The sequence below is a fragment of the Zeus faber genome (assembly GCF_960531495.2).
Source record: "Zeus faber genome assembly, chromosome: 2".
In the NCBI taxonomy this organism is placed as follows: Eukaryota; Metazoa; Chordata; class Actinopteri; order Zeiformes; family Zeidae; genus Zeus; species Zeus faber.
In genome coordinates, this window is record NC_137189.1 from 30,330,376 (window position 1) to 30,341,616 (window position 11,241).

Here is an 11,241-nt window from a genome sequence, read left to right on the forward strand (position 1 = left end):
GGTATGTTTGTGTACATACACATGGATATGTATTTGAGGTGGCAGTGTCTCAGGAGGTAGAGTGGGTCATCTAGTAATTGGAAGACGGCTGGCTCGATCCCTGTCCCCTCCTGGTAAAAAGACATTTGGTGTATGAAAGGGCAGAAGCCTTTACATCTCATTTAGTTGTATTTCTATAATTTCTATTATAATGTATTTTTTAATTTCATATTTTCAATTAAGTATTTTAGTTGTTACTTATAACGACACTGATGCTGGATACTACCTGTACTTATTTACTTTAGTGTAACTGCCATCTTCTAGGTCTACTCCATAAAGCTGTTGATAGATTTGTAAATACGTATATAATTTTCAGCTTTCTTATCCCTTTCATGACTTGAAGTGTTTTCGCTGCTGTAAAACCTGAATTTCCCGACGGAAATGAATAAAGTAGTCATAATAATAATAATAATAAGAAGAAGAAGAAGAAAAAATATGGCTGCAGGCAGCAATACACAGTGTCCAGTTAAGTCATGTTAGGTCCTTATTAGAGTTTTCCAAATTCGGTGAAACGCAGCACAAGTGACAATTTTCTAGTTTAGATTGAACGCAGCATAGTTTTTTTCATTTGTTATTTCATACATTTTTTCAAGGTTCCTGAGATTTGTTTTTTTTTTTCACGAGTGACTAACTTCTAACAATGGATGTTCTGTCCACTTCTTAACTGACTGGCAACGCGACTTGTTTGGTCGCCCTGGGGAAAACCGGAGGGACGCTGGATTTTTATGTAGATTTAATGTTTTGGAAATCAATTTTGTATAAATAAATTGCATGTTTACTTTCAATGAAGGATCTTATTTTTCATGTGTTTTTTCCCCCATTCACTGTGGACTCACTCACATTCACTGCGCGCAAGTCACTCTATGCGAATGACTTGCTGAAGCTTGGACTTAGCTTGGATAAAACTTTGGATGATGCGGTCACAAACTCTGCGGGCTGGGCCCCTTATAATAATAATATGACTCACAATAATAATAATACACGTCATGTGTTATCTTATCATATATATTTAAGTCCCATGACAACAGTGGAGGGCTTCAAGATAAGAGTCAGTTGGTCAGTCAGGTACTCTAGCGACCCCAAAGTTTTGGGTACTGGCATCGAGATGAGGACCGGGAGGGCTCCGGAGGCAGTGGAGAAGGCTATATCTCACCAGCGGCACAAGGGGTTGGTGGGAGTAGCGGCAACTGGGAGGGCTGGCCTCTGCAGTGGCGCAGTGTTGTGTTACGACTAGGCCTGAGACAAAGACTGCCGGAGGCTTGTTCAGGAGGTCGGCATATGACGGCAAGGAGCATGAGCCAGGTGGGAGGCGGCAGCAGCAGCACACAACGTCGCATGGACTAGGCTCTCAAAAGCAAACCCCTCACCACAACAGCTTCCTAATACAAACTGTCCTGACTACCAAGCCCTTCCAACCCCTTTGTTTGGAGCAAAGCAGAAACACCACTGGGACCATTGTGCCAGGAGAGAGGAACATTGGAGCACATCCTCAGCTACTCTCCTAAATCCCTGGGAAAAGGTCGTTACCGATGGCGCCACCACCAGGGCGGAAAAAGCTGAAACCACATCCAGTGCTGTCAGTAACATTTGGCGACTCCAACTGCCAAAGTGCAGCATCGAGTTTTTCAAGGAAGGGGAGCAACCCCAACCCCAGAAGAGAACACCAACAGGGTTCCTTGGGTCTGCATGGGGATTGGCAGATGATGGTTGACTTGGACAAGCAGCTGAGATTCATCTGAAGTGATCACGATATCCACGCTCAGACCGCATATCATCCTTCCCCATCCTTTCATCCAAATATGAGGACCTTGGGTAGCAGCGCTGCAGTCAGAGGAAAGCCTGGTGTGACCCAGTTGATGTGGACAGACCCAAAACACCTGATGAACAAGGCTTATGTTACTCCAGCTCCAAGTTGTCATGAAAGTGCTCTAAAGTGTTGAGAAACTCCGGCATAGTCGGCTGGCATTCCTTTCACCAACACATTAAATTAAGTTCAGACATTTCAAATATGACTCACAGGAGACAGTGTGGTGGAGCATCACGGTGAAAATCACAACAGACGCTGAGAAACCTCCAGAGAGAAATCACCGACTAGCAAACCATTTGGACAGCTGGACGCTGCTGGACATTTTTGTCTGCCAACTCTTAATGTGCTGAATGCGAGGACGCGCTGTGACTACATGAGGCTGAAGTGACGACCGGCAGCTCGGATTTGAAAAGGGAGGGGTTGGAGGGAGGAAGGGGAGAAGAAAAGGGGAAAGAAAAGCTGGTGAGAGTTTGTTGAGAGAGAAACAGCAATGGCGGCGGTAGTGGTGGGGTTAAGGGGGGTCGATTAGGTAAAAAGAGGAAGAGGAGAAAGAGGAGAGCGAGAGATAGACAGAGCAATGGAGAGGAGATAGAGAGACAGAAATAACAGGTGGATATGCAAATAGACAGATGCAAAGTGCTTTATGTTGGGCGTAGCTCCGTAAAGCCTCCGTAATGAGCCATGGGGGTGACAGCAGAGTGGGGTAAAGGCGATGTTAAGGAAAGAGAGAAAGGATGGGAGACAGAGAGGACGAAGAAAGACATCCTACACATGTAACTGTGTAGGATACTTGGCGATACAAGGAAGAGTCGATGCAACACGCAAACCCTATTCGAAAATAGATGTTCGATGCGTTGACGGCATTGTTTTGAAGATTTTTTTGAAGAATAATAAACACAATTGTGCGAATCTCCAAATAGTTCTAGTCGCTCCGAAATGCCATTCAAGGAAATATTGATGAATACAATTTGAAATGCTTAGACGCGCAGTAAAGATAGAAAGCAGTTACAAATAAAAATGATTAATAACATGTTTTTACCCAACTTGCTGCAGGATATCATTTACTTGAAATCAATTTAAAAAAAGTTATATAAAAGATTTATATGACCTGAGGCTTAAAGTGGTAATCTGTAACATTGTTTATTTAAAATAAATCCCATACATATCCCAAATCCCATATCCCATTTATGTTTTTTCCACTTATTTTGCCGGCGCACTTGCAGTACCGTCCTGGCCACTAGGTTGAAAAATCACTATAACCGCTTTTATTTTGTCACTGCTCCAGTGCCATCGCCGGTGTGACTACAGGTCACACCGTGGGCAACACCCATAGGGTCCACACAGCATTTTTGAGGGATTCAATTCAGGCATGCTGTGTGTGTGTGTGTGTGTGTGTGTGTGTGTGTGTGTGTGTGTGTGTGTGTGTGTGTGTGTGTGTGTGTGTGTGTGTGTGTGTGTGTGTGTGTGTGTGCGTGCGTGCGTGCGTGCGTGCGTGCGTGCGCGTTTGTGTCTTTCTGTTTGTGTGTGTGTGTGTGTGTGTGTGTGTGTGCGCGTTTGTGTGTGTGTGTGTGTGTGTGTGTGTGTGTGTGTGTGTGTGTGTGTGTGTGTGTGTGTGTGTGCACGTTACCCTCCGGGTCCAGCAGTCTCTCTATCCCCAGGTGTTGTTCTGCCTTACTGAAGGCATGCTCCAGTCGGTCGTTTGCCGACACGTTCTTCTCCACTGTGCTCCAATCAAAAAGCTCAGGTCTGGATCGGAGGCGGGCAGAAGGAGAAATCGATAAGAATGAGACTTCGAGACCTGCACGTCCATCAGTATGTCAAATTTGTTTTTCCGTGGAGAATTTCTATAGAACTTCTATCCGACTGACTCATACTCGTGGTATTCAAACTGTGAGAAAATGAAAGATAAAAAGAAGTCGGCCTTTAATATACAATTTAATCACAAATTTGGCATCAAATTAATTAACTGTGTTTTTTTATGTTTTTTAATCTAATAGGAAAACAAATTGTCTATCAAATAAAAATATACTTAGGGGAAGGTGCATTGAAAAATGACGAAGGACAGGGAAAGAGAAAGGGGTTGTTATTTTCATTAGTTTATTAAAAATATATAAATTTGTACACATTTAAAATTATTTTCGTTATTATTTTTTTTTTCATTACTGGTGCCCCCGTTAGCCTGTGTGAATAGGAAATAAAATACCAGATTTACTATAAACTATGTTCGTTTGCATATCACACATTTTTTATTAGAACTTTTTCGGAGGAGGAGGAATCATGGCCTTGAAATTCTAAGGAGGAGGGCTTGGCAAATAAATATTTGAATACCACTGCATTAGAGGGTTAATCACAAACTCAAAGCTCTATCTCTCTCTCTCTCTCTCTCTGTCTCTATTGAAAACTGATCTATTGAATTGTGTCCCGGAGTAAGTTCGTCCACCTTTTTTCATGCTACACAAAACAAAATTTAAACCAATTCATTTGAATGCAAAGATTCAAGATTCAAGAGGTTTATTCGTCACATACATATACATACTTTCATACATATATGCAGTGAAATGTAATGCAACGCACCCGGTGATAACACACAAAATGTCCTCGAGTAAAATTTCTTTCTAATAGACCAACTAACTGAAATTTTTCTCTAGGACATTTTGTGTGGAAGGTGGGGGTGTGTATTAAAAATTTTCTTTGGTTTGTACTTCGTTCTATCACCAAAAAAGCGGGATACTGGTTTCAGTTTTCATATAGAATGGTCTATTAAATTCAAGGTTGGGCGACAATAGGGATATAGGTTCATATCCTCAGCATGAATTTCATTGATAGAAAAAATTTAACTGGATATAAATATCAGCGTTTGTGTGCCTGTGTACCCATCAGCCAGTGCGGTAAACAATTCCATAGTAAGAGTGAGCTCCACCATTCAGAGACGTTGCTCTTACTCCTCTCCGTGACATGGCGAATAAAACAAGTTTTTCATAAAACAAGGTTGATATACGGATTTGTGGCTTCTACAGGAACAAAAACAAATTATTATATACGTTTTGTAATATTTGCACAACTATTTATAAATGTTTGCCAACAGTTAAGCTAAACCTTAACTCTAAAAACTCCACAAACTATAATTCTGTGCCATTTTGAAATTCCTCTTGATGCCATTGTGTTAAGTAGTTGTATTATTATGAACCAAAAAAAGAAACAAATTTATGGGTGAAAAACGAAACATGCATGTATTACTAGAGTTGTTCAAAACAGTTTATCTTAGTTTAGTAGCTCTTTTAATTACTGAAATATGATGCTTCAAAGGTGACCTCTGGTCAGGATTCAAAGGTCAATATCGCGGTTTAGGGTCCACCAAAATCTCTCAATCTTACACATGTTAACTTACAAGATGAGACCTTTCCAAAATGTGTTGTTTTTTTTCTAGGACAAAGTAAAAACATATTAATAATAATATATATATAATAAGATTTAGATATTAGTTAAGCTCACTTTTATTTAACTGTTTTGGACAATGAAAGAACATTAAAGTGTAAGAAATGGCTCACTTTCTTGTTTAAAGGCAGGTTCAAATGGTTAAAAAGCAGGGAAGAGGGAGCACAGATAAGGGAGGGAGGAGATAAAGAAATTAAAAACATGAAAAGGGTAAAGAATCCAATAAAGAGAATAGAATATGACAAAAAGTCGTGCAACGAAAGAAAACTAGAGTTGATTTGGAGATCTGTCTTCCTCTCCGCCAATATTTCTTTCTGTAAACCCCCCCACCCTCCACACACACACACAGACACACACACACACACACACACCTGTGGCTGTGGATGAGGGCATTGAAGGCCAGACCATCATTCCAGCTGCTGGAGAAGTTAACCACGTCGACCTGGAGATACAGAAAAAAAAAGTATTGTTATTTTATGAGAACTGGACTGACGTCCACTGTCTATATGCTTCACAGAGACTCCTGGCTTGCAAAGGCACGTTTTTGTTTTTTTAATCACTCTGAAATTGAAAATCTTCCCTTTTGATGACAGAACACGATCGAAAAAAACAAAACCCAATATTTATTTTGTGCTTAAAAGCGTTAAATGTCATTGTCAAAGATTTTTTTTGTTTTCAGGTTATTTTCAATTTAGTTTTACATTTTGGTTTACTTACAGTTCAATCAACCACCATTGTTTTTAGAGCCCCCTTTTCCCCTGTTTTAATATGAAAAAGGTTGGTTAATAACCCCCCCCCCCCCCCCCCCCTAAAAATTCAACGAACAGTTCAGGGGGGAAAAAGTCCAAAGACTAATTTGGGCATCCAAGGCACTTGATGCCAGTAATTGTGTCCCCATTACGCACGATGCTTGTTTCGTTCCATGAGGAAACAGAGTAAAATAAAATAACCTACATCTAAATTAAAAACGCAGTGTTTTGGCACGCCGGTCGTGGGCGCCCCATCGCTTGCACAGCGTTTGCACAGTCGCCAGAGCCGGCTCTGCGGGGCTATTTTAGATTGGGGGCAATTTATTAAAAATTCAGCACTGAAGCCCCAGACCCCCACCCCTAACGACGCCACTGATACCAATTAAAAAGCTATCTTTCAAACAAAACAGGTCTGCATCAGGGAAAGTTGAGGTAAAAAGGTGGGGCCTCACCTATAAAGACCTATAGAGACTGTGTTGGAAAATGGGTTGGCAAAGGGTACAGCGCATGGTGAAGGGATTAAAAAGGAATGTGGGATGACGATAATATAAGCACAGGTTCATACTGCACAGTATATAAATATAAACAAACGACAACATATAAACAAAAATATGAGATAATGTTAAAGAAAAACAATACAATGTATAGCAAAAACAAAGATGCTAGAAATAGAAAGACATGAAATCAATTCCTTCAATGCGACCTGGATAGTTTAGAGCAGTGGGGAGAAATTAATTTTGGCTACGGGCTATTTTTTTCTGCTGTGTTGAATGGCGGGCCTCACAGAGTTGGTCGGCCTCGTCCACAGGTACTGAAAATGCACTTTTAGTGGTTTTGTTATTCCTGTGTTGCTGTGTGTTTATTAGGCCTAATATTGGTTAGATAACTGCTAATTATCATCAACATTTATTTTTATATTGTTACATTTTTGTCTAGATTTTATCTACAGTACATGACTAAATGATAAATGAACTAAAGTTTGTTCAAAAGGTGATACTGGCCAGGGGGTCAGATTTGGTCTACAGGCTGCTAATTGCCAACCACTGGTTCAGAGCATCGAAAGAATGCAGCCAAAAAGTTTCCCTTCAATTGCATTTTTGTATTCTATCACTGCCTTTGATGGAGGCTTTTAAGAGAATCTTTTATCTATTATGGGTGTCTGCAAAATGTCTCGCCATGGGTAGTCTTGGTTGCGCTTTCTAATGTCTAATGGCTGCTTTTCTAAGACAGTCCCTGAGGCGTCTATTAGCGCCTCCTATGTAGAACACATCCTCACTTGGACAAGTGAAGCCATACACAATAAAAGTAGTGTCAAAAGTGATCATATATCTCTGGGTTTATGCAATCTGTAAATATTTTTGGTTTGAAGAACATTACACAATGTTTACAATTCATGCATATATTAATTCAGGGCGATTCTCAAAAGTCAGTAAAAACTGCACCAACAAAGGGGGCACAAGAATAGAGGGTTTGGTGGGGTTACACAGAGCTTAGAATGGAAGCATGTGTTTAACTCTATATGTTATCCACTGCATGGCATGTGGCAATTTGCCAAGGGACAGTTCCTAGGCAAGCAAATAAAACTAGACTGAAGGATTTTTAATGTTCTAGGTAAAACACAGATCAATTTAAAACAAACGGTCACTGTGACTCTAAATTTCTTACCTATTGGAAGATCATATGGGTCATACAGATATGACACCTTGCAGAGGGAAACTATTGCAGGGTGTTCAATCCTATTTTCAAAAGCTGCATAAAATCCTAATTTTAATTACCTGAGGTTATAGAAGCACTGAAGAAGTCACCTCAGGAGAAGCTGTTTCAGTTGGACACCATCGAAGCAATCCTACAACGGTAGAATTGTGGCTAACAAGACAAGATTTCTATCTCTTTGACTATTCAAGGTGAGATGCACCAATGAATTGCAAAAAATGAAATAAACAAAGCCCTCCACAAAAGGATACCAATATAATTTGGCCTTGTTATCCCATTGGGCTACATGGGCTGAAGTCCAGGGCCCCAACCACAAGGGGGCCATGAAGGCAGGAGCATTTAATGAGAATGAAATAGAATATTGAAATGACCTTTAGTCTTTGGCATACAATATATAGATTGTGCTACTATTTCCTACATCATCTTTTGCGTTTAATCTGAAGAAGCAAAAATGTTGCAAAAGGCGTGTCTGCTAGTTTATATCTGAGTGGGGCATCGCATTCCAAGTCGTCAATGACGTTTTAGGATTGCCCCACAAAGGCAATTTTTTTTTTTTGAACATTGGAATAGCAGAGCAAGTTTACAATATTAAGAGATATGGTGACAAGGGGAGGAGCGACTTCATAACTCTATCTGCGATTTTTCACAAGTAGGTCAACAAGTATTTTTACATTTTCATAATTCAGGCTTACAGTGTGAATGTCTGTTTGTATGTCAGAGCTTCCATGCAAATAATAATAAATAATAATAATTATAATAATAATAATAATAACAATAATAAACTTTATTTATGTAGCACAAGGTGAAGTGCTCCACAGAACAAACAACAGATAATAACAGCACAGATAAAAACAATACAGATAAAAGAACAGCAGGTAAAAATGAAACAAATAAAAACAACACAGAGATCATAAATGATTGGGGATAAAATAAAGCAAAAAAAAAAGAGGTCAGGCAGGAGTCAAATAAGAAAACTTGAATTATATTCAAGAATATGTAAACGCTTTCCTGTAAAGTTTTAAGCACGGATTTAAAAGACTCTAATGATGTAGCCTGTCTGATGTCAATAGGCTGAGCGTTCCACCGTCTGGGGGCTCTGACAGCAAAGGCCCGGCGGTCACCTTTGGGCACAAGCTGGGATCTAGGAATATCCAGCAGAGCTGGTTCTCAGAGAATGGCCAAGAACAAAGGGAGTCAATAAATCCTTTAAATAATTTGAAAAGAGGCCATTTAAAGTTTAAAAAGCAATCAATACAATTTTTAAATCAATACTGAATAAAACTGGCAGCCAGTGTATGTTGGCTAGCACAGGGATAATGTGTTCATATTTCTTGATGTCTGTTAACATTCGGGCAGCGGCGTTCTGCACTAGTTGGAGTCAGTGAAGGGAGCTCTGACTGATACCAGAATTAAGTGCATTACAGTAGTCGGGAGAAAGCAGGCTGGTGGAATGTGTTTGACCAAAGACTATGACCTCAGATATATCATCATTCAGTGTTCAAAAGTTTTGGGACATTCAACATTTTATATCACATAGGCAGGCAAGGAAATTATTTGAACTTCTGGAGTTATTAGATTGGAGAGGAACATATAGCTGTGTGTCATCTGCATAACAGTGATGGGAAACAGCATGGCTCTGAGTGATCTGGATGAAGGGAAGCATGTATATTGCGAACAATAGAGAGCCAAAAATGGACCCTTGAGGAACACCACAGTTTAAATCAGCAACAGAGGAACTGGTATTTGCTATCACAATGGAGGAGTTGGAGTGGACCAGTTCCCTTAAGACCAACCCATGTTTCCAGACGGTGCACACTTGATGCTTTTGTCAGTGCTGATTGCAGCCTACCAGCTTGACATTGATGTTGCATAGCGGTTTGAGAGGTGCAGACAGCTTGCATCGAAGATTCTGATCGCTAACAAGTCAGATGAGTAAGGCCTGTTTGGTGGACTTAAGGACTAGTTTACTGGGTTTGGGCCACTTTTTCGGCCGTGGATGTTGTGTTTGAGAAAAACCTTGATTGGTATTTCACCGCAGATGCAAAAGAAAGTGTATTTGTTACCTAAGGCCTGCAAATTACTGGTTTCCCTGGAGTTATACGTGCCTTTGATGGATGAGGGGGATTTAATGTATGTGTGTCTTGGAATGTATTTTTTCCAGAGGAGTCACACTTTTTTACTGCTGGACAAATTTTCAGTGCCATTCCTTAGAGTGATCCGATGTTTGACAAATACAGGGCCCGATCTTCAGTCCCTCCAGTGGAGCTGTTCTGTGCGTGTGATACCAGCAGGCTGGATTTATTGGGTCAGCTCCCTGTGGTGTATGTGATGCAGGCAACAGCTTGAAACAAAACAGTGTATGTCTAGCCAATACTTTGCTGAATTAATAAATGAACAAGTGCTTTGTTGTCATTGTTGTTGTAAATGCGGTATGCGGGGATGGAGAGAGAAACCCCCGGCAAGTCTGAGGAAACAAGAACCACAGCCATCTTGCTTGAAAGCCAATGAGAAAGGTGTCAATCAAGGCAACCACACCTTCAGATAAACACAACCGTAAGCTTTGATAATCACAGCCAACACAGCCATTTGGAATAAGTGCATCTTGATATTGAGACCCTAAACTATTTTCGGAAAATATGAATTGACTTTGTACATCCAGGGAAATGTTTCTAGTTTTTCCATTGACTTCCATTCAGTCAAGGGTTTTCTGGAGTACCGTCAGGTGGCCATTAGCTGAACTGCAGTAACTGAAGACAGGCTAAAATAAACAAACTCAGGTAGTAAGTCTAAGCTGTTGATGTGTGGCCAACCTAGGAGGCGGTGGCGGACCACTGATACTGTTTCCACCAATTGCCGTGATTAATGAGTGATGGTTGTTTTGTTAAAACTATAGGTAGTATGAGACTGACCTGAGGGTACTGGCGCGTGTTCTGACGAACCCAGCTCAGCAGGATCTTCTCACTGTTGGTCTGCTGTAGACCCGCCATCACATCCTTCATCACATCCTTCACCTGTGCAGAGAAACACACACAACCACATGAAGACACATACACCGACATGTATGAGATCTTTACTGTATATCATGGGCATATTGGTTTCTCACACTCTCAGACATGATCATATACCGTTGCAACCAAATAAAAACACATGGACATGTATTCTAATGTTGTGTTACAACAGAGAAACAAATGTTTTTTAAATATGAGCTTTTTTCTCGCAAAGTTTTGACACTGGATGACAGTGTGCTTTGCATAATCACCCACACAAATATTCCTACACACACACACACACACACGCACGTGCGCATCTCTTGGGCACTTTCATACACAGTTTTGGCAACTTCACACACACTCTACACTATAAGTCAATATCAAATACCCACACAATTTTTCACTGAACATTACTCATGCACACATGGAACAGGGGTACACAACAAACATACACATAACCTCACTGACATGTGTGCACATACATGCGCGCACACGCACACACAAGCTG

The 11,241-nt window shown here is 40.5% G+C and overlaps 1 protein-coding gene across 1 annotated transcript in view; it reads right to left on the minus strand.

The window, feature by feature from the left end:
- LOC307247723 (dystrophin-like) overlaps positions 1 to 11,241 on the minus strand; it is a gene marked incomplete at its 3' end in the record, with an annotated part of 162,177 nt that overhangs the window by 24,392 nt on the left and 126,544 nt on the right. The window contains exons 6-8 of the mRNA XM_080023846.1: positions 10,653 to 10,754; positions 5,653 to 5,723; positions 3,474 to 3,592 (exon numbers count right to left, since the gene is read on the minus strand). Of these exons, the coding sequence (XP_079879972.1) occupies positions 3,474 to 3,592; positions 5,653 to 5,723; positions 10,653 to 10,754 (292 nt within the window). The remainder of the gene's footprint in view (positions 1 to 3,473; positions 3,593 to 5,652; positions 5,724 to 10,652; positions 10,755 to 11,241) is intronic.